This window comes from Vigna angularis, chromosome 1, assembly GCF_016808095.1.
Source record: "Vigna angularis cultivar LongXiaoDou No.4 chromosome 1, ASM1680809v1, whole genome shotgun sequence".
NCBI lineage: Eukaryota > Viridiplantae > Streptophyta > Magnoliopsida > Fabales > Fabaceae > Vigna > Vigna angularis.
Window position 1 is genome coordinate 60,861,255 of NC_068970.1, and position 25,420 is coordinate 60,886,674.

Consider the following 25,420-nt stretch of genomic DNA (forward strand, 5'->3'; position numbering starts at 1 on the left):
ATTTTAATAGGACAATTAACTAAATTTAATTATTTTTGCAAAATTTTCTAAAAGTTAATTATTTTTCCGTGAAAAATTAATTAATTGGATAATTGATAATCTACAGCGATATTTCAATATCAATTACATAATGTTTAACGAAATGTATACTTATGAAAAATATGGATTGAAGTGAAAAATAATGTCAATTCTCTTCTCTCCTTAAAGCATTTAAATGATTTTCACATTTGATAAATCTAGAAAGATTTTATTCTTGCATTAGAGATACTTAATATAAGGTCATTGTTTGACCCACTTATACGAAAACACACATTTAAAATCAACAGTGTGAAGCAGTCATTATGATTATCAAACGTCTTTACAACTTTTAGAAAGAGACATTCCTCTACATATATAACCTTCGACGAATTAAGTTTTTGTATACACATCATTATTAAAAAAAGAAAAAGAAAAAGAAAATAGTCATTGAAAAATTGATCTTGCCTTTCATCACAATTCAATATGCCACATTCCTTCTTCATGAGTCACTACTAGTGTTGACTCCATGTTGGTAATTTGGAATTAATTTGATAAATTTGTCATTGATATTGTCTTTAATTAATCGAACGTTATTTTTGAAATGATGTGTTCAAAATCCATTACGTAGATAGTTAAAGTGTTATAGGATATGAAAATAAGATAACATTACAAAATTATAAACTTTATTAAAACTAGTTTCATAACCAAAATAAATAAAAGATAATTTGATTGATTGACAATACATAATAACATTTTAATTTAATAATAACATCAATTGTATAACGCTCAAATATACATGATACGATAGAAGGATATTAAAATAATGAATATAGAAGTTCTTCCTATTCTTAAGACTTATTAACCATGGTGTTAAGGAAGATTTCATATTTCAAGCACTTTTTTATTTCTCTAACCCAGTAATATTGAATATTTGAAAAAGTATGTATATTATGAGGACGGATATATGTATTATTGTATGCGATTCACATATATTAATTATCCGATAATAATTATAAGTGATTTTATTTATATTTTTAAAATTTAAGTGATGAAAATAAAATTATTAATGAAAAAAAATGATTTAAAATTTAATTTATATATTTTTAATTTTTTATAAACTATAGGATTGAATTTATGTTTTAAGATATGAATTTTTAAAAATTTTATATTTCGGCATGATAATTTGAATTTGATTTTTAGAAAAATCAAATTTATTTACCTTAATAATTTTATTTAAAATTATATATTTTTTGTTTAAATTTATATTTGAAATTGTATTTAAATTTTTTTAAAAATAGAATAAAAAAACATACGTTGTTATCTTGTCAGGATCCTTAAAATCCCATGTAGTGGAAGAGAAGTGTAGGTGCAAGGTTTCTGAAATTCAGAAAGTGGAAGACAGGTGTGAGCTGCAGAGTGGACGATCGATTTAGTGACGATAGTATTTAAAGCAAAATTTCAAACTTCATGCCACTTTTTTGCATGCACCTTTCATCTTCAACCTTCTGAGTTTTTCATTTTCTCCTCCTTCTCTCTACAATCTTCTTCTTCTTCTCTCTAAGAATTCTCATCCTCTTCTTCTTCTGATCAACAATCAGACCACGTTTGAGTCTTCCTTGTGTCAAGGGCTTCACTTTGCACCAATCAAGTTGTGGTTTTAAGCTAGTGAGTTCCTTCTCTTCTTAGAAAGTTCGTTTTTAGACACATGCAAGCCAAGTTCTGGTTGCATGAGTTTATCATCTCATTCTAAGCACATTTCTGGTCTTTTGTTTGGTTTAGTTTCATAAATCGTGACCGTAGGATTCTAAGATTTCTGGTGGTGAGCTATTCTATACAAACTGTAAGCGTTCGACTAAGTTTAAGAGGTAAGGGAAACTTATTTAATTTAATGAAGATTCTTTGTTTTGAATGTTGGCTTGGGTGTTTGATGTTATGTATATGTATTTGGTTGAGATGAACTATAAATGTGGTTGTATGCTTGTCTGTATGGTGAATGATTGATAAAGGGTGTGAACTGGGTTGATATAGGGTTTGATCTTCAAACTGCAGCATTCAACATAATTTATGTGTTTGAAACCGAGAGTCATTATTGACAGTTTGGTTTTTCATTTGGGTATTCGGTCTGAACTGGATTCTTCTTCTGTAGAGAATTTCAGTTAATGACCGTTCGATTTTTCTCTTATTATACTGGTAAATATGCGTTAGGCCTAAGTATAACTTTCTCTTAGTAATTAGCTTAGTTAAGGTGTTCTATAATATTTAAAGACCGTTCGGTCATACTTGTTGAGTAGCTAGAAAACGTTTTGTATTATCATAAGTGTTAGGCTTCTGATGAGTCTTATCCTATATGGACCGTTCGGTCTTGTTATGTGAATAAGTGAAAGATCGCTCGGTCTTACACTAAGTGTTCAGTTAGATTAGTCTAAAAGTTATTCTCTCGTTCGGTCTTGCTTATAAGATGGTAGTTATTTCTTTCATTGTTGTTCTAAGATGGGATATTGTTTTCAGTGTTCCGTATGATTGTATTGATGATGAAATATGATGATATTTAAAATGTGATATGAATTGAATAGTATGGATATGAAAGAGTATTCCAGGGAGGAATATCTTAGGATTTGTTATGGAATGGTAAAGTATGAATGTGGTCATGCTAAGGTGATGTTTATCCTGATATTCTATGATTACTCATTCTCAAGTAGACAGTAGTGAATCATGTGTGAGAATGGCAGGAGGTCCTAGTCCATAAGGTTAAGATGGGCGAAGTATAACAGACTAACCCCGGGTGACAGCTGTTGAGGGCATCCCAGTTACTTCATCACCCGGGTGCAAAAACGTCGTAGTTACACAAAATTCATACAGTCCGGACAGTCAGAGTAAAGTGGTCGTTCATTGCATGCATTGATGTATGATTATGGTTGGAAATGCATGATTGGTTGTTGCATGATTGATTATTGAATTATATTAGATTTATATGAAATATATGTTTTACTGAATTAATTAAATTACATAAGCTTACCTTATTTCCTGTCTTGTCTGTATTGTCCGTTCGGTCGTCATTTCCTATTGCAATGATCATCCTGTGGATGTGAGCAAAAGGGAAAGAGTGTCTACTGGAAGAAGTGAAAGTGAAAGCTGAACCATAGGACCGTTCGGTCATTAGAATTAGTTCTATTTTGTATAACCGATCGGTGTAAGCTTAGTTTTGGAACCGTTCGATCTAGACTTTTGTTTTATAAAGTTTAAATTCTGAAGTATTGTTTTAAGGCCGTTCGACCAAAAACATACCTCTTCTCTTTCAGAACTTAACTTTAATATTATTAATTGTGAATATTTCATGGTATGATTTTATACTGTATTTTTAGGATGTTATATATCTTCGTTTAAAAAAAAATAAGTATTTCATAAAGCATATACATTTTCATTATTTAACATACATTATAAAATTAAACTAGTTATAAAATAATAAATTTTTATATTTTTAAAAACAAATAAAATAAAAATTAAAAATAATAATGTTAAATAAATGTAAAAAAAATTATACGTACGAACGATCATTTCTATTGCATAAATATCCAACAGACAACAATAAGTTTAAACAAAATGTGTAATAATAACTCCTACCGTACCAAACTCAAGCCCTTTTGATTATTATTAAATATTTTTTATTACTGACATATATCTACGAAAAGCAAGTAGGCATTAATTGGCGCCAAATGTTCTTTCGTTCTCACAAATTCTCTTTGAAGTCGCAGCCCTAATCAATAACTCTCGCAATCTCAGGGATTTCGTTTCGGAGACTTTCACTTCGCAGGAGCACAACGAATGTCAGAATCTCGGGCCCCTAAGCGCCCCAAAATAACTAGGTTTGCAAACGCTGTTGCTTGTCTTTGTGTTATTGATTTGCTTCCTCGCAATTTCAGTTGTTGTAAGTTTTGTTCTTCTCTCGTGATTTATGTTTTGTTGTTGTTGGAATTATAAAGATACACAGCAAGAACTTAATCGCCACTGTGAACTTTTGATTTCCGTACTTCATTATATACTTACTCTATGGCATTGAGTAAACTAAAATCAGTTTTTTACTCTCAACTTTTGAAATAATGCGTATTCCCTCCCTCACCCTTTTGAAATAGATGAAAGGGATGTGATTATAGAGCTGATGATTGAAACGTTGTTTCAGGGGGGACGATGATTATATGCCGGGAAATATTCTTGAGATCGAGCTTTGTAATTTCATGACGTTTGACTATTTAAAATGCAAACCTGGGCCTCGACTGAATCTTGTAATTGGACCCAATGGCTCTGGTAAGAGTTCGCTTGTATGTGCTATTGCTCTTGGCCTGTGTGGAGAGCCCCAGGTTGGTTTGAGTTTTTCTGCTCTTGGCCAGATTCTTAGATTGTTATTTTTCAATTGCAATGTGTCATGATTTGTTTATTACAGTTGCTTGGGCGTGCTACAAGTATTGGGGCATATGTGAAGCGTGGAGAAGAATCTGGCTACATTAAGATCACCTTGAGAGCGGACCATAGAAATGAAAACATTAGCGTTATGCGGAAAATTAGTACTAATAACAAGTCTGAATGGTTGCTCAATGGTGGGTTGAATACTCTAGACGTCTCAGTGTACTGAATGCCATTATTATTTTGACTGTAATTGTTATGTCTCTTAGTTGATTCCGCATTGAGACAGCTAAAATTGACAACAAAATTTGGTTTCTGGTTTTAATATAAAATCTCTGATGGCTGCTTAGTATTGTGTTCACTAATTTCATTTATATTTTTACCCAAAGTTAATTAGCTTCCTTTTAAAACCATCTACTGAATTAATAAAACTTTCTTTTTGTATGAATGGTTCTAACACGACCTCTTGATAGATTTATATTACAAGATATGAGGTTGATTTGATTCATTTTTGGACAAGTGTAAGTTTATAGTCCTTGAAAAGGATGAAATTTAATTCTGCTCTTCAAAGTAGTAATCTCTTTTTGGATCAACATCTTCTGTGTTTTTTATGAGCATAGGGTCTTGGGTATTCCTTCTATAGTTTTTGTTTATTTGTTATGATACATGAAGGTAATGATTTCAAATTTCTGGGGCACTGAGCAATATGTTAGTATGACTGTGCTGGAACATCTGCATCTTTTTGGGGTGTCTTGGTCTTAAGTTTTTTTATATATTTCTTACAAATCTGCCTTCTTAGGAGTTAAACCTCGAAGGTTTCCCCTATATCTCCATTTATTTTCCGAGAAAATCTTTCTCTTAAATTATATACATATTCCTCTTTAATCTTCCTTCTAAACTTAAACGTTGCACTATTCTCCTATATCTGAATTTTATGTGCTGGGAATTTCTATCCATCTTGCAAGGGAAAAAATAAATTTCTCAACGAGTGGCAAATAAAATGCTGCAATTTTAATATTTAAGAGAATTTTAAAAAGTGTTTCCTTGATTAATTATGCAATCTGTCAATGTGTTAATTTCAGGAAGTGTGGTGTCTAAAAAGGATGTGGCTGAAACCATTCAAAGGTTTAACATACAAGTCAATAATTTGACCCAGGTAAGCATATGACCTGTGTTGACAACTCTATATGTACTTCTTATGAAATTTTAATTTAAAGTAAGGATTCTAGGATAATTAAGTAGTTAAGATGAAAACAAGAGTATTCAAATCTAATATGATTTTATTATCTTTATTCTATAAGATTTATGTAGTTAAGATAATGATTATTTTATTTTAGTCCAATTTGATTCTCTTTTGTCTTTTACTTATTTATATTTTGTAATTTGGATCATTAGTGTTTATTCTAGCCATCTTTGCCTATAAAACACATATTTCTGACCAATCAAGCATAATAGATATCACTTTCTTCTAAATTGCATGGTATTAGAGCTTTGGTTCTGATCTTGTATTTGCTCACCATGTCTTGTCATAGTAGTCAATAGTGGTTGAAGGGATTGCAATAGCGGTTGAGTGGAGTGGAGTGGTGATGTGTTTCTGTGCAAATGTTGTTGGGTCTCAGTTTGGTGAAGTCATCGAAACAGTTGTGACCCCAACATTTCAGGGGTGACCACAATCCTGCCCTTGGAGCAATTTCCTTTCCGTAACACTGAATATAGTATCATATCCCACAAACACATGTTGAGCTTGATGTATTTTTGTAGTCAATCACAAAGAGTGGTTTGGTGAGCAGCAAGGTGCCACGGTTGCCAATATTTAACAAAGAATATTAGAATAAAGTTATTATTGAAAATACAAAGACAAAGTACAACAGAGTGTGTCATCATATATTGCTTATTTAATGAGCAAAAAAAGGCAATTGACTAAGAAGTTGCTAACAACTTGTAATTAATTAGGTTCTAGTTACAGGGTAAAACTATCAAAGCGGTACAACTGTCAAGAGCTTAATAGAAAAGAATGGCTTTATTTACAATAGGAATAAATATTCGAATAGGTATGTTATAAATGGGGTAAGGCCCCATAGATCACTAAAAATTAGTTGAAGAGGAATGTTATAAACAGTAGTGGAAACTATGGAGGGAAGCCTTGTGTGAGCTTTGCCTTGATAGCATGAAGAACGAAAATCTGAACTACTTTTATTAATACATGAAATGATAAATTGCTGAAGAACATTTCTTTTTACATCATGACTTGGATGTGCTAATCTAGAATGCCTTGTTTAGCCAAAAGAATCAACAGTAGTGGAAGCTATATTTACGACAGGATTGATTGCATGTGAAGAGTTGGAAAGATATGATGATGGCTTGATAGTGGAGGTGGAGTGCTGCAGCAGAGAAGGGAACTTATAAAGTCCATCATCACCCAAAGTGCCAATGTTTAATGCATGCATAACTGTAGTTTTTTTTCTTTTTTGACATGTGGATGGCTTGGATGGATCTTCTGAGTTGATGTACCATTTTTAGTGCATGCTTATTGTGTTTGGCATTAGGAACCAAAAATTGAAACGAATAAGTGAAGTGTTATTTAGTGAATAGGGTGAAAAGAAAAAGAAATAGGCGAGAACACTCTCTTCCAATGGTCTCCCCTGCATAATGATCTCTCCTTTCACAAAGAGTCAATATTGAATTTACAGCAACAATAAATATGAAAATTTCCTATCCATGTTCCCCTATTTATATTTTATCCCTCTAATTAACTAACCTATCAATATTCTAACAATCTTAAACTAATCTTTCGTTCTCCTTCTATTGTAACATATGGATGGGATCTGAATCCATCCTGATTTTGACATGGAATGCCTAGATTGACCCAGATTGACCTGACATGGGTATTGATATGGGTAATACCTGACTTTTTGGATCAAGGACAAGGATGAGTATATGCATATTCATGCCATTACTCCATTCCTATACTCGTCCCTGTATTAATTGTTTACTCTTTTGTATAATTTACTTGACATTTATAAAATTGTTACTAGGTACCTTATCTTAAGATTTATGCAATTATAGTTTTTTGCTTGTTATTTGGCATTAATGTGAAGAAAAGGGTATCTTTTTCAAGATTGTCATAATCGAGAGTTTATATACACCTGTCAAACTTTCGTAAACTCAATACGTTCATTTAACTCAAAAGCTTACCTACTATAAAAAGTAATATTAAAAATCTATTAATGACAAACATAACATAATACTCTGAATTCAAACAATAATTCAACATTTTGACATCTTAATAAAGAAATGTAACAAACACAATGATAAGATGAGATAGCACATTGGTGCTAAGTATAATTTAACTACATAGATGACTAAATCATATAAAAAATTATAAGTTCTTAAGGTGAAAACAATTAAAGCGGAGTTAATTTTTACAAATAATTTGAATCTCATAAATTGTCATCAAACAAAATTTACATTTGCTTTCAAACTTATTAACTTGTTTCATAATTCAAGAGTTTATACGAGCTTACCATGAGTTTAAAGAGTTTTCCCAAGTGTACTTAAAAGATTTTGATTACAAGTTAATTTGTGTTTGCTATCTAGAATGGTAAACTCATAAGAGTTTAAGAGTTAACTTGAGTTTGATGATAAGAATGGGACACAAATTCCATACCCATTGAGAATCGGGGATAGGAGTAAGTGTGAGATTTTTCGTTAGGGGTAGGTATAGTCAAATCCACACCCACTCCGTTGCCATCCCCTTAGGTTTTGTTGCAGTTGGGTGTTGGAGGGGTTGAGAAGGGAGGGTAAATTTTGAACTTTGAATTAGGAAAGTTTAATGATGTTTATAAAAGTAATAAAAGGTTAGGAGATTAAGTTTATTTTCATTTCTTTTATTTGAAAAGTTAAATTAGAGAATGCTTATTGAAAATGAAAATTTTCCATTTCATGGCCTTTCTCTCCAAATCCAGTTCTGAATTATTTTCACTTTCTTAATAAAGATAAAGGTTTCATCGTCCCTTTTATCCCAGTTGTCCGTGTAATTATGTGCATTTTTCATTTTATCTTCTTGTAATAGGGTACACTCCCTTGGTTGCTTTATTTATTTACTTATAATTGTTATGGTCAAATTCAAATTTAGGTTTTGACTTGTGCTAATACTCTGTTTTTCCTTTTCTCGTACCTAACTGATTGCTAATCCCCTGGCTTATGTAGTTCTTACCACAAGACAGGGTCTGTGAGTTTGCCAAGTTAACTCCTGTTCAACTTCTGGAAGAGACCGAAAAGGCTGTTGGTGATCCACAACTCCCAGAGCAACATCGAACACTAGTTGATAAAAGCCGTTCATTGAAACATATTGAGTTGGTAGGGTAACCCTTTCTTAAGAATGGTTTTGATGATCTCCAAAAATTTTGTTTCTTGTACACTTTGAGGGTCACTTCACTAATTCAATTTCAGTCTCTGGAGAGAAATGAAGGAACCTTAAAACAGTTGAAGGAACGAAATGCTGAATTAGAGACAGATGTTGAGCGTGTTCGTCAAAGAGATGAACTTCTTGCCAAGGTTTAAGGGTCACATATGTGCCAAACATTGTGTCATTTGTTATTCTTTACTTCTGATATGCTAAGCTCATCATTTCTTTCTTTTTTAGGTGGTTTTATGATACTCATGACATGAAACTATCCCTGATGAAGATTTTTTGAAAAATTGTGGCTATATCTTTTTATGCAGGCTGAATCAATGAAAAAGAAGTTGCCATGGCTGAAGTATGATATGAAGCAGGCAGAATACCGGGAAGTTAAGGAGCGTGAGAATGATGCAGCAAAGGCATTGGAGGAAGCTGCAAAGTTATTAAATGATCTTAAAGAACCTATCATGTATGGTGGTCTTTCTTACTTCTAGACTTCCCTGTTTTAATTTCTGATCTTATTCTTAGTATTTTGAGTTGGTGGATATGAAGGTTGCTTATATTTTAGCATGGCTTGATATTGGGGCTCTTCTTCAGTTTTGATTAAACTCTTATAATGGTGGTCTTTCTTGATACACAGATGCAAAAGAGTTGGCTATTTTAAATTTATAGAAACTCCTGCCATGGAAAGAAAGTGTCTTGTTCTTTTTTAGAAGCTCAAACCTTATTTCCTAAATGTGGAACTAAAATGTAGTGAATATACAATCCTGTACTTATATATCTTTTTTCACAAAATATAATATAATATTAATATTATTAGAATTCAATTGCTGCAGGGTTTGAGACTTGAGTCCCACATTTGAAGTATGGGATTCGTGTGTGGGTTCTTTAGACCTTGGTCTCTCTAATTATGGTGACTAGCTTTTGTGGTGTTGTTCTCCCAAGTTTCGAATCTTATATTTATGCAAGCTCTAGTCTAGGAAAAAATGTATTTTAGATTTTTAGATACTCTAGATCTAGGATTAATCTAAAAACAAGTTCATACCTTGGTCCACTGTGTAGGACTTGAATGCAGTTGAAAGGTAATTATTGGAAGTCCCACATGGACTAGAGATAAGTCCAATTTAGAGTATATAAGTGGGTGCAAACTTCACTTTACATGCCAATTTTGTGGGGCTGAGTTAGGCTTAAAGTTAACTTCTTAACAACTTTAGGGTTAGGGTTAAGGGAATGCCTTGACCCCTCCTACGCTATATATACAGTAGTAAAACTATAACAATGTAAGAAAACATTCACGATTTTACTTCATTAAAGTTCTTCAAGTTGGTATCAAGAGCCAGAACATCTTTATTGGTTCATCTTCACTGTTTGTCATAGGTCTGCCTTTGAGGAGTGCAATCCATCCCTAGTGGTCGTCACCTCTAAATCCACCACCACACATCGTCTTCTACCAGTGTGATTCAAGAGCATGTTCTTCACACGCCACCTTCCTTGTGTCAAAATCACACTGCACCCTTGTCGTTCGTCTCGCCAGAGCCTTTTGGATTTGTTTTTATCATTGTCCTTCTGTTTTGATGGTCATAGCTTTAACCTAGGGTTTTCCCCTTCAAGCTAGGGGTTTTTGGAATCCTAAGGTTTTCTTCTCAAAGCTAAGGTTCTTTGGGAGTGACTTTTCCTATTGGAATGACTTCCTCTTTGTTTGCTACTCCTACTATTACCATTGTAAAGCTCAACTGGAAAAATTACTTATCTTGGTCCACTTCTGTGGAGTTATGGTTTCTTATCAAGGATATCATAATCATCTTGAGCAAGATGTCTCTACTCTTCTAGATGAAGACAGACCTCAGTGGCAAAAACTATATTTTTAGTTATGTGCTGTTTTGTGGCAATATGTTGAGTAAGAGGTCTTAGAAATTACGAGACCTTATAAGACATGCTTCTCTTTATGGAAAACGACACAAGACATTTTTGTTAATGACATTCAATGTCTCTTTGATGCAACTTAAAGAGTAGCCTCGGTCAAACAAATCAATGATGATATCATCTCTCATATAGGAAATGCTCGGGCTGCAGTAGAAGAGTTGAAGAGTTTTTTTGTGGCTGATTCATTAGAAGATATCAACAAAAAACTTGATAAGTTTTACATGGTTCTAATTCTGAGAAGTCTACACTTGGATTTTGATCATGTACATGTCCAAGTTTTAGCTTGTGAACAAATTCCTTCAATGGACAACTTAGTTACTAGACTTCTTCGGGTGCCTACATTGCTAAAAGATGAAAATTCAACTGAGTTTTTGAAACATCAACAATGTTGGAATCACGAGGAAGAGGAGGAGGTTGAAGCAATCGAGGAGGATCTGGTGGTTGAAGTTGGTGTCCTCAATGCTCATACTGTAAGAGAATTGGAAATACACAAGAAAAATGTTATTCCTTGCATGGTTTTTCAGATAAAGCTGCACATGTGTCTAAATCTGATAATGCAAAATCTAGAATTTCTGATGAAGAGTACCAAGAGTTTTTGAGGTACAAGCAAGGTTGTCAAACTTGAGAGTTTAAGTAAACTCGATAAAGTCCAATAAACTTGACTCGTAGAATCGACTTGTAAACTTGTAGGAGTTTACTTCACATGAAAAAAAATAATTAATATAAATAACATCTTAATTCAAATAAATCCACAAAATTATATAACTTAAAAGTACTTAAAATAAATAAGTTCATACAATTATTGCAAAACATAATTAGAACTATTCCTAGACATTTTGTCCTAATTATATTAGTTTTTCACTAGAAAATTAAAAAATATATTATAATTTATAAATACACAAACATTGCTTTTAAAAATTAAAAGCTAACTAACAAAATGCTGCTTGCTAAAAGGGAACATGTGTAGAGGGCTGAATAAGTTATAACTTATAAATTATAACACTAGTTTTAAAAATGTTATAATATAAAGTAAAACTTAGTGTAGAAGGAGGAATGCATGCAGAGGGGTGGGTGCAAACAATGTGCGAGGCAAGGATGACCCAGCCAACGACAATCAAGGTGTCGGTGACGATGACCCAGGCGACAGCGATCGACAACATTGACAACCATGTTGTTGACAGTGAGAACGGGAGACTACGTCAGAGAGGGTGAATCGCAAGACTGAAGCCCTAATATGATGTGAGAGGAAGGTGAGAGAGGGTGATGCATGAGAAGAAGAAGGGGCTTAAACACGGGGGAGCCCTAATCTAGTGAGTTTGTCTTCTCCATATGACTTCATTTTGATTAAAAAAATTTGTCCATCGAACTAGCTAAAACGCTTCTAAACTTGCGAGTTCATATGATTCAATCAATTTTTCAATTGAGTCTACTGATTCCACACGAAAAATGATTTTGCTTCTAAGTTGACTCAGAAGCCATGAGTGGGAACGGTAACTCGTCCGAGTTAATGAATTAACTTGCAAGTTTGATAACCATGGGTACAAGTTTGAAAAATTTACGAATCTTGGCCATAGACATCCCATTAAATAGACCTAAGTAGGATGAAGCCCAGTAATACTATTGGTTTGGAGAGGCTAGGTTTTTGAAATCCTAATGATTTGTACTCTTTCTTTCTTCTATATTTTGCCTCTTTGTTTTTTTGTTCCCGTTTGGCTATCATCTTCATCAATAAATTGACTATTATTACCACAATTCTTGTATAGATTTAACGGATTCTATCATTGTAATTGGTAACTCAAAAATCCTTTATTTTATGTGTGTGTGTGTGTGATTCTGAAAGTGTTTTAAGGCTGACTTTTTGTGTGATTAGATTTATTTGTCTTGTGATCATGGTACCTGCAATATTAGGCTGTGGTAGGGGGTGTCCTAAGAGATCTACTAATGAACATGTCAATGTGTTGCAGCCTTACCTAGTCTTGTTTGACTAGGTGGTGTTAGTAGCCTTACTGACCATTTAATACTTGTAGTGGGTTTCTATTGATGAACATATTAATGTGTTGCAGCCTTACCTAGTCTTCGTTGTAAAGATCTAATATAAGAAATTGTAATTTTTCATTAATTGCAGGAAACAAAAAGAAGAGAAAGCTTCATTAGATGCAAAATGCAAAAGGGTTAGTCGCATTGTAAATGAGAATGCAAAGAAGAGAATTGAGCTTATGGAGGAGGAGCACAAATTGGTAACCTTCATGTGTTGTACCTTTTATTTTATAATTTAACAATATGTAAAACTCATTTATTTCTTTTCATCATGGATTTTCTTGACCTGTGGTGTTTTAAGGAACTGTGACAAATGAAAGACTTGATAATTGTTTTGGTTCTATGCTTGTGGATTTATCCTGTACCCTGTTGGATAAGTTAGAGTTGTGTGTGATTTTAGTTCATTGTTATTACTTTGTAGGATGTGGAATTACAAGGAAAATACAAAGAAATGGAAGAATTGAGGAGACAAGAAGAAACACGACAACAAAAACTTGTAAAAGCAAGGGAGGAACTTGCTATAGCTGAACATGAACTTGAGAACTTACCCTCTTATGTACCTCCCAAGGATGAGCTTGTAAGTATTCATATGTCCTTAATTTTATTATTCACATGATTGTGTAATAGTTTTAAAATTGCATCATCACTAGAAATACTATGCTAAAGTCATCAAGTGCCTTATGTGTTTCAAGATGAAGGCCAGCGTGACCACAGTTTAATATTTTATTTTTGTATCTCAACAATGTTGACATCCACCTTGACTCATTGTGCTGTGACAATGCATTGCTAGTTTTAATTGGTCTTAGAAAGGGGACTCTAAGCTTAAATTAATCCTATAAATCCAACTTGTAAGGTGAACATGCATCATTTGCTTATGTACCTAAACGATGTGGAATCTTTGACACATCCCTTTATGTCGAGGTCTAAACATTCTCAAGCTTGAGATTAGATATTTGTAGGTAGTTCGATACCTACCCAGAATGAATTGTATTATAGGCCCAACAAACCTTACTTGATTGGATAAGCTCTGATGGTATCTTAAAAAGTGAACTTGAAGTCTAACTCAATTCTATAAAACCGGCTTGTAAACATCCTTTTATATAATGTAATTTTGTTATATTTCTTGCTGATGTGGGATTTCCAACCATTGGTGTGGTGTAAAATAACAGGGTTGTTTTATCGATGTGATGATAGTAGTTTACTACATGCATATGTTGGTGGTTCTACTTGGTATCTTTGATAGTTACACATGGCAAAAACATAGTGACATCCATGTACATCAATCATATATAGCTTGTGAAAGACTCAACTTGTATCAAGGAAAATAGGAATAATAAAATGGGCAAGATTGATCCTAGAACTATTATTTTAGATCAAAGTTCATGGCATCCAAGAATTCCAATGGAATTATGCCGTTTTCGTAACTCCCTAACCTAACTATTTGTGGAACCCTCTATTTATAATATAGTAACTATTAGACACCTATGATACCATTCCATATACATTAACCTTATCCTGAATGGAAAGCAAAAAATGTTTTATCTAAAACTTAAAAGGACTCCTAGGAGTTGTAACAACTAGTTAGGTTTGCCCACTTGACTGGCACTCCAATATCAACAGAGTTAGTGTCAAAATGGGATTTGTGGCCACTAAAGCAATAGCTCTAATTTAATACACTGCAGCCATGGAAGGAAGTTGTGGTGCTATGGGGTTAAGGGCAGCAATAGCTTGTTCCGATGCGCTACAACGATTCTATTCTATGGTGCCTCTATCATGTGCAATTGATAATACGCTAAATAGCAAAGATGTCTTCCAATTTAGGTTGCAATTCCCAATCAATGAAGGAGGTTTCTAGGATATAAGGAAAGGTGAGAAGCTCCATCTGTAACTACTTGGATAACGTGCTCCTCTCCAATCTCATCCACCATGCTGTCCAACAACTCAAACATTTTTTTCCCATCTTTAATCACATCACTAGTATCAATATATTAAAAAAAATACAGTCCCACTTGGACTGTTAACAAGAAAATTAGTGATTGATCTTCCTTTCCCATCCGTCCAACCATCACACATCAATTGCATCCCCGTTTTTCCCAATCAGTCTTATACTTTTGTAGACATTATTCAACATTATCCACAACTTTTTTCATATAGGAAACCTTACCTCATGATAAGAAGGGGGCTTCAAACCTTTGCCATACTCTCCAAAAACCTTCAATATTTGGATAAAAAGAGGACTCCTTACAAGATTAAATGGCAATGCATTACCATAAATGCAGTTGCAAACTTCTTTAATTACATCTTCTCTATTCTTATAAGATGCATTGATAGTCATTTGTTGAAGATCATTCTTTCCTTTTGTCACTTTTCTTGATATGTCTCCACAATCAAAATTGTTATCCTCTGTGGTTTTTTCTTTACCTCTGAGCATCTTCACAAATATTTTCTTCACTTCATCTGGGACATTATGTTAGGTTACTTTATGCGAGTAACCTAAATCGATGCTCTCTTCTCACTCAAATACTCAAACAACACAAATGAAAGTATGTATGTATTATTGATTCTGTAAAGTGAAAGAAAATGCAAGTATAATCTTCCTCAAAGAGGCCTATCCTCCTCCACTGGCAAATATGGCTAGTCTATACCCAAAATGAAATTCTATGATATCCCTCTTCCCCTATTTTGGAATTATTTATACTCTCTCTACGAACAACTAACAGACTTCCCCGCTATTGAGCCGTTCAGTCATTAGCTCCCTCCTCCAATGCAAGATCGTTCGGTGTTAACGCATTACCGTTCGGATATTATTTCAGCATTTCCACTCGGCCTTCAACATTACCGTTCGACTCTCCTCTTCTATTCCTCCTTTCATATCCACCGTGCGGTATCAATATATATACCGTTCGGCCCTCCTCTTCTATTCCTCCTTTCATATCCACCGTTCGGTATCAATGTATATACCGTTCGGTCCTCCCCTTCTATTCCTCCTTTCATATCCACCGATCGGTATCAATGTATATACCGTTCGGTCCTATATACCGTTCGGTCCTTACTCCTCTTATATACTTTTAGCTTCCTAACACATTACATCTGGGAATCACATTTTTCTTTGTTCCAGCAAGATGTTGTTTCATCCTTGCTATGCCACCCCAACAAGTATGAAAACAAAATTTGCATTTTACTTGTAGTCTATTTGGTGGAACACTTTCACAATAATTCCAAGTAATACCAACCTCTTGTTTTAAGTTTGATTTACTTATATCTGCAACAAATGCTTAACCAGCACAGAAACAAAAGCATGACAAACCTCCCTGCACAGTATAGAGAACATTGGACCACCGCGCGAACACCATGCGACCATCGCATGACCACAACAGCGCAAATGCAAGTTGCTAGAACACAGTAAAGAGATGAACAGGCTTGCGCGTGAGATGAAATGAAATAATGAGAGGAGAGACAAGAGAGGAGATGACAATGCCAAAGGATAGAGACTAACCTTGATCAGCATGCGGAAATATAAAGGGAGAAAAAGTTAGGGTTTCAAATTGGTTGGTCGTCCCAACCCGGTTTAGAAACCCGTCTCGACTTTTATTGCGATTCAAACTTGTATTGTGTGATTCGAACACGATTTAGGAGAAAAAACGATACATCATACGATTCGTATTGCGAAGCAGTTGAATCATATTGTATCGTACGATTCATATCGTAAATCGTACAATACTTACTACTCTGGTTGTAATGCTTCAACTTAATTTTGTGAGCCAAAAGATTTGCACCTACTATTGGAATTTTGAGAAGAAAATCTTTTTTTCTAATTAGGGTTACAACAAATTTATAATCATGGTGGAAAATGACATTACTAGTTCTTTTTCATTTGTCAAGAATTCAGCCATGATTTTACTGACAAGAGTTAATACTGTTCTGTACCATGCACAATTATTTGGCGCAAGCATGCATATGTGCATGAACTCTTTGCAATGCTCCTCCCAAATCATTATCAATGATTTGTAAGAAATATGCCAAGACAGGAGGACAGTCTCCCAAACTAGATATGCAGGATTAGCAAATCCAGTGTTTCAATCTTCTTCTGTAGTGCTATTGAATGTGGTGATTATGGAGGGAATTTTTCAGGCTATAGGGGACTAAGTTAAGGATGAGTTCAGCGTATCATCCACAAACCGATGGTCAAACGGAAGTGACCAATCGATGCCTGGAGACATACCTACGTTGTTTCATCACTGATCAACCGAAAGTGTGGATTAATTGGCTGCCGTGGGCAGAATTGTGGTTGAACACCACTTACCATGAATCTATAAGAACTACACCCTTTGAGGCAGTTTATGGGAGGCCTCCCCCAAGGATTATTCCAGTTGTAAGAGGAGAGGTGAAAGTAGAGGCAGTTCAGCGTGAATTAGTTGATAGAGATGAAGCTATTCGTCAGCTGAAGGGACACTTGGTGCGTTCCCAGGATCGTATGAAGGCACAAGCAAACAAACATCGAAAGGAGAGAAGTTTTGAGATAGGGGACATGGTGTTTCTCAAACTGAAACCTCACAGGCAACACTCGGTTATTTCGCGCATTAGTCCTAAGCTTAGTGCAAGGTACTACGGACCTTTTGAAGTCATTGAAAGGATCGGAGAGGTAGCTTATCGGTTGCAGTTACCACCTAATTCAAAAATCCACCCTGTGTTTCATGTTTCGCTGCTCAAGAAGGCCATTAGGGAGTATAAAACAGCAGAAGGACTGCCCACAGGGCTAGAAGAGGACCAATCAGAGGTATGGTTACCCCAGAAAGTGTTGGCTACTAGAAGCATACTTAAGGGGGGAGAAAGGGTTAACCAATGGTTGGTGCATTGGCTAGGAAAAATAGCAGAAGAAGCAACGTGGGAGGATGAGATGTCAATGAAGGTCCAATTTCCAACTTTTAGTCTTGAGGACAAGACTATCTTTCAAGAGGGCGGTATTGATACAGCCCAAATAGCTGTTGGGCCACACAATATATTGGACAAAGAAACAAAAGAGCAAAAGAGGTGGGGACAAGTTACTTAAGATTGAAACTATAAAATAATTCTAGAGGGCTTAATTGATCCCTCTCACAATCTTCTATTTATAAGAATAAATTGATATACAAATACATGATAAATAGGGTAACCCTAGACATACTATAATCATGATAAATAGGGTAATCCTAGACATAATATAATCATGATAAATAGGGTAACCCTTGACACACTATAATGATGATAAAATAGGATAAATATCCTAACACTCCCCCTCAAGCTGGAGCATACAAATTGTATGTACCAAGCTTGGAACAAATAAACTCAATCCGAGGACCCCTTAATGACTTGGTCAATACATCTGCGAGTTGATCGTTTGACCCAATAAACTCAGTACATATTTCTTTGGTCAACAACTTTTCACGAACAAAATGACAATCAATTTCTATATGTTTAGTCCTCTCGTGAAACACGGGATTTGATGCAATGTGGAGAGCAGCTTGATTGTCGCAATACATCTTCATAGTATGGATGTCACAAAATTTAACCTCTTGAAGGAATTGTTTCACCCATATAAGTTCACATGTTAGTGATGCCATTGCCCTATACTCGGCTTCCGCGGTTGATCGAGCTACTACATTCTGTTTCTTACTTTTCCATGAAATAATGTTTCCTCCCAGAAAAACACAATATCCTGTTGTAGACCGTCTATCAATAGGTGAACCTGCCCAATCTGCATCACAATACCCAGAGACATGAATGCTTCCTTTATCTTCATATAACAATCCTTGCCCGGGAGCCTTCTTTACATACCTTAGAATGCGAATGAGAGCATTCCAATGGTCAATACATGGAGCCTGCATGAACTGACTAACCACTCCAACTGCAAAGGATAGATCTGGCCTTGTAATAGTGAGATAAATCAGTTTGCCAACCAGCCTCCTATACCTCTCTGGATCGGAGAATAATTCACCTTCTTCTGTCCTTAATTTCTGGTTTGGGTCCATGGGACTGTCTACCGGTCTACAATCAATCATGCCTGTTTCTTGTAATATATCAAGAGCATACTTCCTTTGGGAGATTACAACTCCATCTTTTGATTGCGCTACTTCAATGCCTAAGAAATATTTGAGACTTCCAAGATCCTTGGTTTGAAAATGTCTACACAAGTACTCTTTTAGTTGAGATATTCCAACAGCATCATTTCCTGTAATGACAATATCATCAACATATACTATTAAGTAAACACATTTCCTGAGAGAAGAATGACAATAAAAAACTGAATGGTCTGCTTCACTGCGTTTTAGCCCAAATTTTTGAACAATGGAGCTAAACTTTCCAAACCAAGCACGTGGGGATTGCTTGAGGCCATATAGAGATCGATGCAATTTGCATACCATACCAGACTCCCCCTGAGCAACAAACCTGGAGGTTGCTCCATATAAACTTCTTCCTCAAGATCACCATGTAGGAAGACATTCTTGATATCCAATTGATGAAGTGGCCAGTGACGAATGGCTGCCATGGCAAAGAAGAGACGAATAGTAGTCATCTTGGCTACAGGAGAGAAAGTGTCACAATAATCAAGACCATAAACCTGAGTGTAACCTTTTGCAACAAGCCGAGCTTTGAGCCGATCAATTTCACCATCAGGGCCAACTTTAACTGCATACACCCATCGACAACCAACCGCCTTTTTTCCTGGGGGAAGGGGCACCAGCTCCCAAGTATTACTGTGGTCAAGAGCCTGCATTTCTGCAATCATAGCTTGTCGTCATCCAGGATGATCAAGTGCTTCTTTCACATTCTTGGGTATAACAACAGAGGACACTGAGGATAAAAGAGAAAAATAGGAGGGCGACAATCGATGATAGCTTAGAAAATTATAAATGGGATGAGGGTTCCGAGTGGAACGAGTACCTTTTCTGAGGGCAATAGGCCATGCTGAATCATTTGCACCAGGAGGCGTGGGAGGAGGTGACGAGGGAGAAGAATCTGAAGTAGGAGATTCACCATTGTCTTGGGGAGGTGGACTATCCATTGGGGCCCTGTGTGGGATGATCTCAGTATGTGGAGAAACAGGTGTAGAAGGATTGTGATCATGACTGGGAATGACAGAGACAGTGGAGCTATTTGACTCAGCCATTGGAATAGGAAGGACCTGCTGGAGGATAGAAACATCCTGAACAGATGGAGAGAAGTAAGGAGTTTGTTCAAAGAATGTGACATTGGCAGACATGTAATACTTCTTAGTTTCAGGAGAGTAACACCGATATCCTTTTTGAAGTCGAGAATAGCCTAAGAAGACACATTTGAGAGCGCGAGCGGAGAGTTTGTCTAGACCTGGAGACATGTCATGAACAAAACATACACAGCCAAACACTCGGGGAGATGTATGAAAGAGAGGATCATTAGGAAACAAAATGGAGAAAGGGACTTTATTATCAAGAGAGGAGGAGGGCATCCTATTAATAAGATAACATGCAGTTAAGATGGCATCCCCCAGTGATGGACAGGAATATGGGCACCAAGCAAAAGGGTACGAGCAGTTTCAACCAAGTGTCTATTTTTTCGTTCTGCTATACCATTTTGCTGTGGTGTATGAGGACAAGTAGACTGATGTAAGATACCATGGGAACTCAAGATGGCAGAAAAGGAGGATGAAAAATACTCTTTGGCATTATCACTTCTTAATATTTTGATTACTTGACCAAATTGATTCTTGATTTCATTCAAAAAGGATGTAAAGATAGCTAACAATTCAGAACGATTTTTCATAAGATAAACCCAAGTACATCTTGAATATTCATCAATAAAGGTAACAAAATATCTAAAACCAAAGGAGGAGATACGACTAGGTCCCCGTATATCAGAATGGATGATGGAAAAACTAGAATTACATATTGATTGAGACCTTTTAGGAAAGGAAGATCTAACATGTTTTCCTAATTGACATGACTCACATTCTAAGGTTTGGAGACCACTAAGTTCAGGACACATCTTTTTTAATTTGGACAAATGAGGATGGCCAAGTCGATCATGTAGCACTTTAGGATTAAGAGCAGCAACACAAGACACCCTTGGACGAGATCCAAAATGGTATAATCCGCCAGCTTCATATCCTTCTCCAATCTGTCTCCCCGAACCACGCTCCTGTATAACAAAAGATTTATGATCAAAGGTTATTGAACAATTTAACATTTTAGTTAACTGGCTTAAGGAAATTAAATTAAAAGGACAATTAGGGACAAAAAGGACTGAGTTGAGATTGAGGGAGGGAGACAAAGAAACATGACCGACTCCTTTGGAAGAAGTTTTAGATCCATTTGCAAGGGTTATGAAATGAGGTTTTTCTCGAAAGGAAATAGATGAGAACAAAGAGGTATTACCAGAAATGTGATCAGAAGCACCTGAGTCAATTACCCATGAATTTTGACATTCCATAGATTGAGAAACGCAGGCTGTTGATGTATTGGGAGATTGAGATGGTTGTGCCAAGCTGTTAGACTTTAACCTTAAATACTCTTGATATTCATCCTCAGAAAACATAGAAGTGGAGGTTTCAGTTTTCAAAGTGGAAGTTTCAGTCTTCGAAATATTGGCGGTTTTGGAAGGGAAACCATGTAAGGAGTAGCAGTTCTCTTGAGTATGACCCATCCTTTTACAATATGTGCATTGAGTACGTCCCCGACCTCCTCGTCCTCCTCCTCTAGTGCCACGTCCTCCTCTTCCTCGTGTGGCAACCATGACAGATGGTTCCACTAGTTCATGCGCTTCTTGAGTTTGAGATACCGGGACACGCAGAAGGCGAGTGGTCAATGTTTCCATAGAGGGGACCTCATGACTAGTTAGAAGTTGATCTCTGAGATGATCAAAATCGGGATGTAGGGCACGAAGGATCAACACCATGTAGAATTTGTCTAGTTTCTTTTTTATATCCTCTAATGGATCTACTTCCAAAAACATCCTAAGTTCTTCGACAGCAGATTGGGCTTCAGCCATGAAGGACACCATATCATGGTCTGCCATTTTAAGAGATGCAAGTTTATTCGTAGTGTCATAGAGACGTTGAATATCGTTGGCATAAATGCTTTGGGCTTTCTTCCAAAAGGAGTGACAAGTTTTGAAAGCCCTCAAAGATACAAAAAGTTTGGGTTCCACTGATTGCCATAACAGGGCACACAACTGGAAATCTGCTTGTTTCCACTGATCAGCTTTTTCAGTAGGCACATGGCTTCCATCTCGCTCAAGGTGGTCATAATGCCCTTGGCCAAGGAACCACATTTCAACGGCAGCAGACCATGATAGATAATTTTTTCCATTTAGCTTCTCGGAGGTAATTGATGGACTTCTAGAGAAGGAAAGAGTACTGCCAGACGCCATTTCTGAAGAAGACGAATAGTACTAACGAAGAACAAGAAAACCCTAAGGGTTTAGACGAAGGAAACTTTGACAGTGATGGACGACGGTGGCCGGCAACAGCGGGCGGTGGCCGGCGGTGACGGTGGCCGGAGACGGTGGCCGGCGACGGATGACGGTGGCCGACGGTTGACGGTGGCCGGCGGCGGGCAGCAGCGGGCAGCGGCGGGCGACAAAGAACTGTGACGCCGGACAGATATATATTACGAGACAGAAACCAGAGCGGGATCGACCCGCTCTGATACCAACTTAAGATTGAAACTATAAAATAATTCTAGAGGGCTTAATTGATCCCTCTCACAATCTTCTATTTATAAGAATAAATTGATATACAAATACATGATAAATAGGGTAACCCTAGACACACTATAATCATGATAAATAGGGTAATCCTAGACATAATATAATCATGATAAATAGGGTAACCCTTGACACACTATAATGATGATAAAATAGGATAAATATCCTAACAAAGTTTATAGCAGGAGAAAACAAAATAAAGAGGCTCAGGTGGACATAATTAGTTAGAGAGAGAATTGGAGGATCCTAGGAAGATTTACCTTTTCGTTATTACCTTTATATTGTCAAGACAGTGTGTGTGGGGAGGGGATTCGGTTGTTGAATGAAATATAGATTGGAGAGTACCGTTTTGGTCTCTTAAGGAGCCTAGCTCTGGACAGTAGGTTATTCTTTTTGTTTTTGGCCTTTATTTCAATGAAACAGCATCTATGATCCTTTCTCATACTATCTTTTCCTCTTAGTTCATTTCTTGTTCTGTGGTTTCCTAACAGGCTGATTACCTTTAATTACTTGTTTAATTTAGTAAGAAAAGGTATGGTGGAGGTAGGGACGCCAATAGGTCAGCACAAGCTCACATGCTGAATAGAAACTCATCCAGTCCTTGCACAAGGCACCTTTTTAAAACTGTCTGGATTTTTAGTATCCACGGATATTTTCTAAAATATGACAAATGACAAAATAAAAAGTAAACATCAATGACATCTCCACCTTCGTAATCATTAACAATTGGAGGAACCTGCTAATCATGATTAGCCGCACCACCATTAGAACCTTCTCCCGCTTTAATTAAGATGTATTTCATTGGGAGAATCCACATTTGTAGACATGTTCTGTTGCATTTGACTGAATATTTTCTAAGAACTTTATCTTAAGTTACACCACAAAAAAAATTGTGTTTTTGTTTGGTACTTGCTCTCTTATGGAAAAGTGATTTTTTCCCCTCCAGCAAAGACTAAAAGCCGAAATCGGTGAATTGGATTATGCTGCTAATCAAGTGAGGCAGAATAAGTCACAAGCAGAGAATGAAATAAAGCGCAAGAAGTCATTCATGATGCAGAACAAAGAGAGGTAGAAGTTATGTTAAAAGTAAAGTGCAATTTTGTGTTTGATACTGATGCAAGTTCATATATTTGAAATATCCCTATATTGTTTAATGGGCAGGTTGATGGAAATGGATAATAAAAGTACGAAGTGTTTGCATGTATTGCAAAGGTCAGGGGCTGAAAAAATTTTTGAAGCTTATAAATGGGTCCAAGAACATCAACATGAATTCAATAAGGAGGTTTATGGCCCAGTCTTAGTAGAGGTACATGGGTTAAAAAATTCATGCTGTTTTGGATTTTTGGGCTGCTTGCTTAGTCAGTTAAATTGTTGAGTGAAATATCAGGTGAATGTATCAAATAAAGTTCATGCCGCATATCTAGAGGGTCAAGTGGCTCACTACACTTGGAAGGTAATCATAGATATCTAATTGAAATACAAGGTTCTCTATTTTCTACTAGCAAAAACTCACCTGGTGAATTTTGTTCAACTTGAATGTCAAAATTCTATATTTAGTTTTTCTTTTTAATATTTTATCGTATATTTGTTTTAAGCTGTGGAATCCATTTTTTAACTTGCTTCTCTGGTGATGATTGTGTAGACAACATTGTGCAATGATATATTTTTTCTTTGTGTATCCCTTTTTTCAATTTCTTTTTCACGGTAAAGTTGATAAATTCTGCTTGTTCATGCTGCTCATTTTTATCCTTCTTTCTTTTGGTGTGGTGTTAAGTTAGTCGTCTTTATTATCTCTGCTGTTGGTTACTTTTTCTTTTTTCTTTTTTCAAATACAGTCCTTCATAACACAAGATTCTGGTGATCGAGATCTTTTGGTGAAGCACCTGCAGTTCTTTGATGTACCAGTTTTAAATTATACAGGTGATGGTGGCCACCAAAGAGAGCCTTTTGAAATTTCCGAAGATGTGAGTCTGGTTTGGGGTATGTTTTTTTTTTTTTTTCAATTTGCATTTGATCAATCTAAATATCTCTGTATTCTGTTATTTTATTATCTAAACAGAAACGTGCTCTTGGCATATACTCTCGGCTGGATCAAATTTTTGAGGCTCCTATTGCCGTAAAGGAGGTTTTGATTAGCCAGTTTAATCTAGATCATTCAGTATGCCTCTATTTTTTCTTCCATAAGCTAATGCGTTTGTATGTTTGTTTATATAATTTGGTTATACTATTTATGCATGCCTGTTTTTGCTAATGGCATTTGTTTCAGTATATCGGATCCAAAGAAACTGATCAGAACGCTGATGAGGTGCCAAGATTAGGAATTGTAAATTTGTGGACACCTGAAAATCACTACCGTTGGTCCAAGTCTAGATATGTAAATCATGTCTCTACAGTCGTTGAACAAGTGGAACGCCCACAACTTTTATTGAATAGTATGCTACTCTTATACTGCATAGAATCAACATATGCATGAAGCCTAGTTTCTACTGATTGTTTTTATTGCCACCTAATTCCCTTTTTTTGTACATTTTAGATTTGAATGTTGGTGAAATTGAAAAGCTGCGTTCTCAGCAAAAGGAGCTTGAAGAAGTCGTTGCTAATTTGGAGGAATGTGTTAAAAAGTTTCAAGATGAAGAAAGAAGCTTAGTGAATCAAGCTGCTAATTTTCGTAAGGAGTGGGTATGCTTCTGGAAATTTATATTTTGACTTGAAAGTACTGAATTCTCAGTTCTGGGGCTTTTGATGTAGGGACTTGTGGGTGATTTAAAGTTTTGAATTTAACCTAAACTGGGTTAAATTTGTCACCTAGTATGAAATATTATTCATTCTTTATTTTTCAGGAAGGCATTAGTATTACAGTACAGAATGAGCGTAAAAAACGTCAAACACTCATTAGCCGTATTGGTGAGTAGAATATACTGT

At 35.7% G+C, this 25,420-nt stretch overlaps 1 protein-coding gene across 3 annotated transcripts in view; it reads left to right on the top strand.

Moving 5' to 3' along the window:
• The first annotated feature begins 3,697 nt into the window (after positions 1 to 3,697).
• LOC108347040 (structural maintenance of chromosomes protein 5) overlaps positions 3,698 to 25,420 on the top strand; it is a 36,512-nt gene continuing 14,789 nt past the window's right edge. The window contains exons 1-17 of one of the 3 annotated variants that reach the window (XR_008249895.1): positions 3,698 to 3,881; positions 4,196 to 4,373; positions 4,457 to 4,610; positions 5,499 to 5,572; positions 8,626 to 8,775; positions 8,869 to 8,973; positions 9,142 to 9,287; positions 12,867 to 12,978; positions 13,200 to 13,355; positions 23,445 to 23,566; positions 23,660 to 23,804; positions 23,886 to 23,951; positions 24,334 to 24,462; positions 24,558 to 24,656; positions 24,765 to 24,930; positions 25,032 to 25,177; positions 25,339 to 25,402. Coding sequence is in view for 2 of the 3 variants with exons in the window: in XM_017586149.2 (XP_017441638.1) it covers positions 3,841 to 3,881; positions 4,196 to 4,373; positions 4,457 to 4,610; positions 5,499 to 5,572; positions 8,626 to 8,775; positions 8,869 to 8,973; positions 9,142 to 9,287; positions 12,867 to 12,978; positions 13,200 to 13,355; positions 23,445 to 23,566; positions 23,660 to 23,804; positions 23,886 to 23,951; positions 24,334 to 24,462; positions 24,558 to 24,656; positions 24,765 to 24,930; positions 25,032 to 25,177; positions 25,339 to 25,402 (2,053 nt within the window). In the remaining variant the exon portion in view is untranslated. The remainder of the gene's footprint in view (positions 3,882 to 4,195; positions 4,374 to 4,456; positions 4,611 to 5,498; positions 5,573 to 8,625; positions 8,776 to 8,868; positions 8,974 to 9,141; positions 9,288 to 12,866; positions 12,979 to 13,199; positions 13,356 to 23,444; positions 23,567 to 23,659; positions 23,805 to 23,885; positions 23,952 to 24,333; positions 24,463 to 24,557; positions 24,657 to 24,764; positions 24,931 to 25,031; positions 25,178 to 25,338; positions 25,403 to 25,420) is intronic. The other 2 variants (XM_017586149.2, XM_017586157.2) reach the window with 2 other exon arrangements.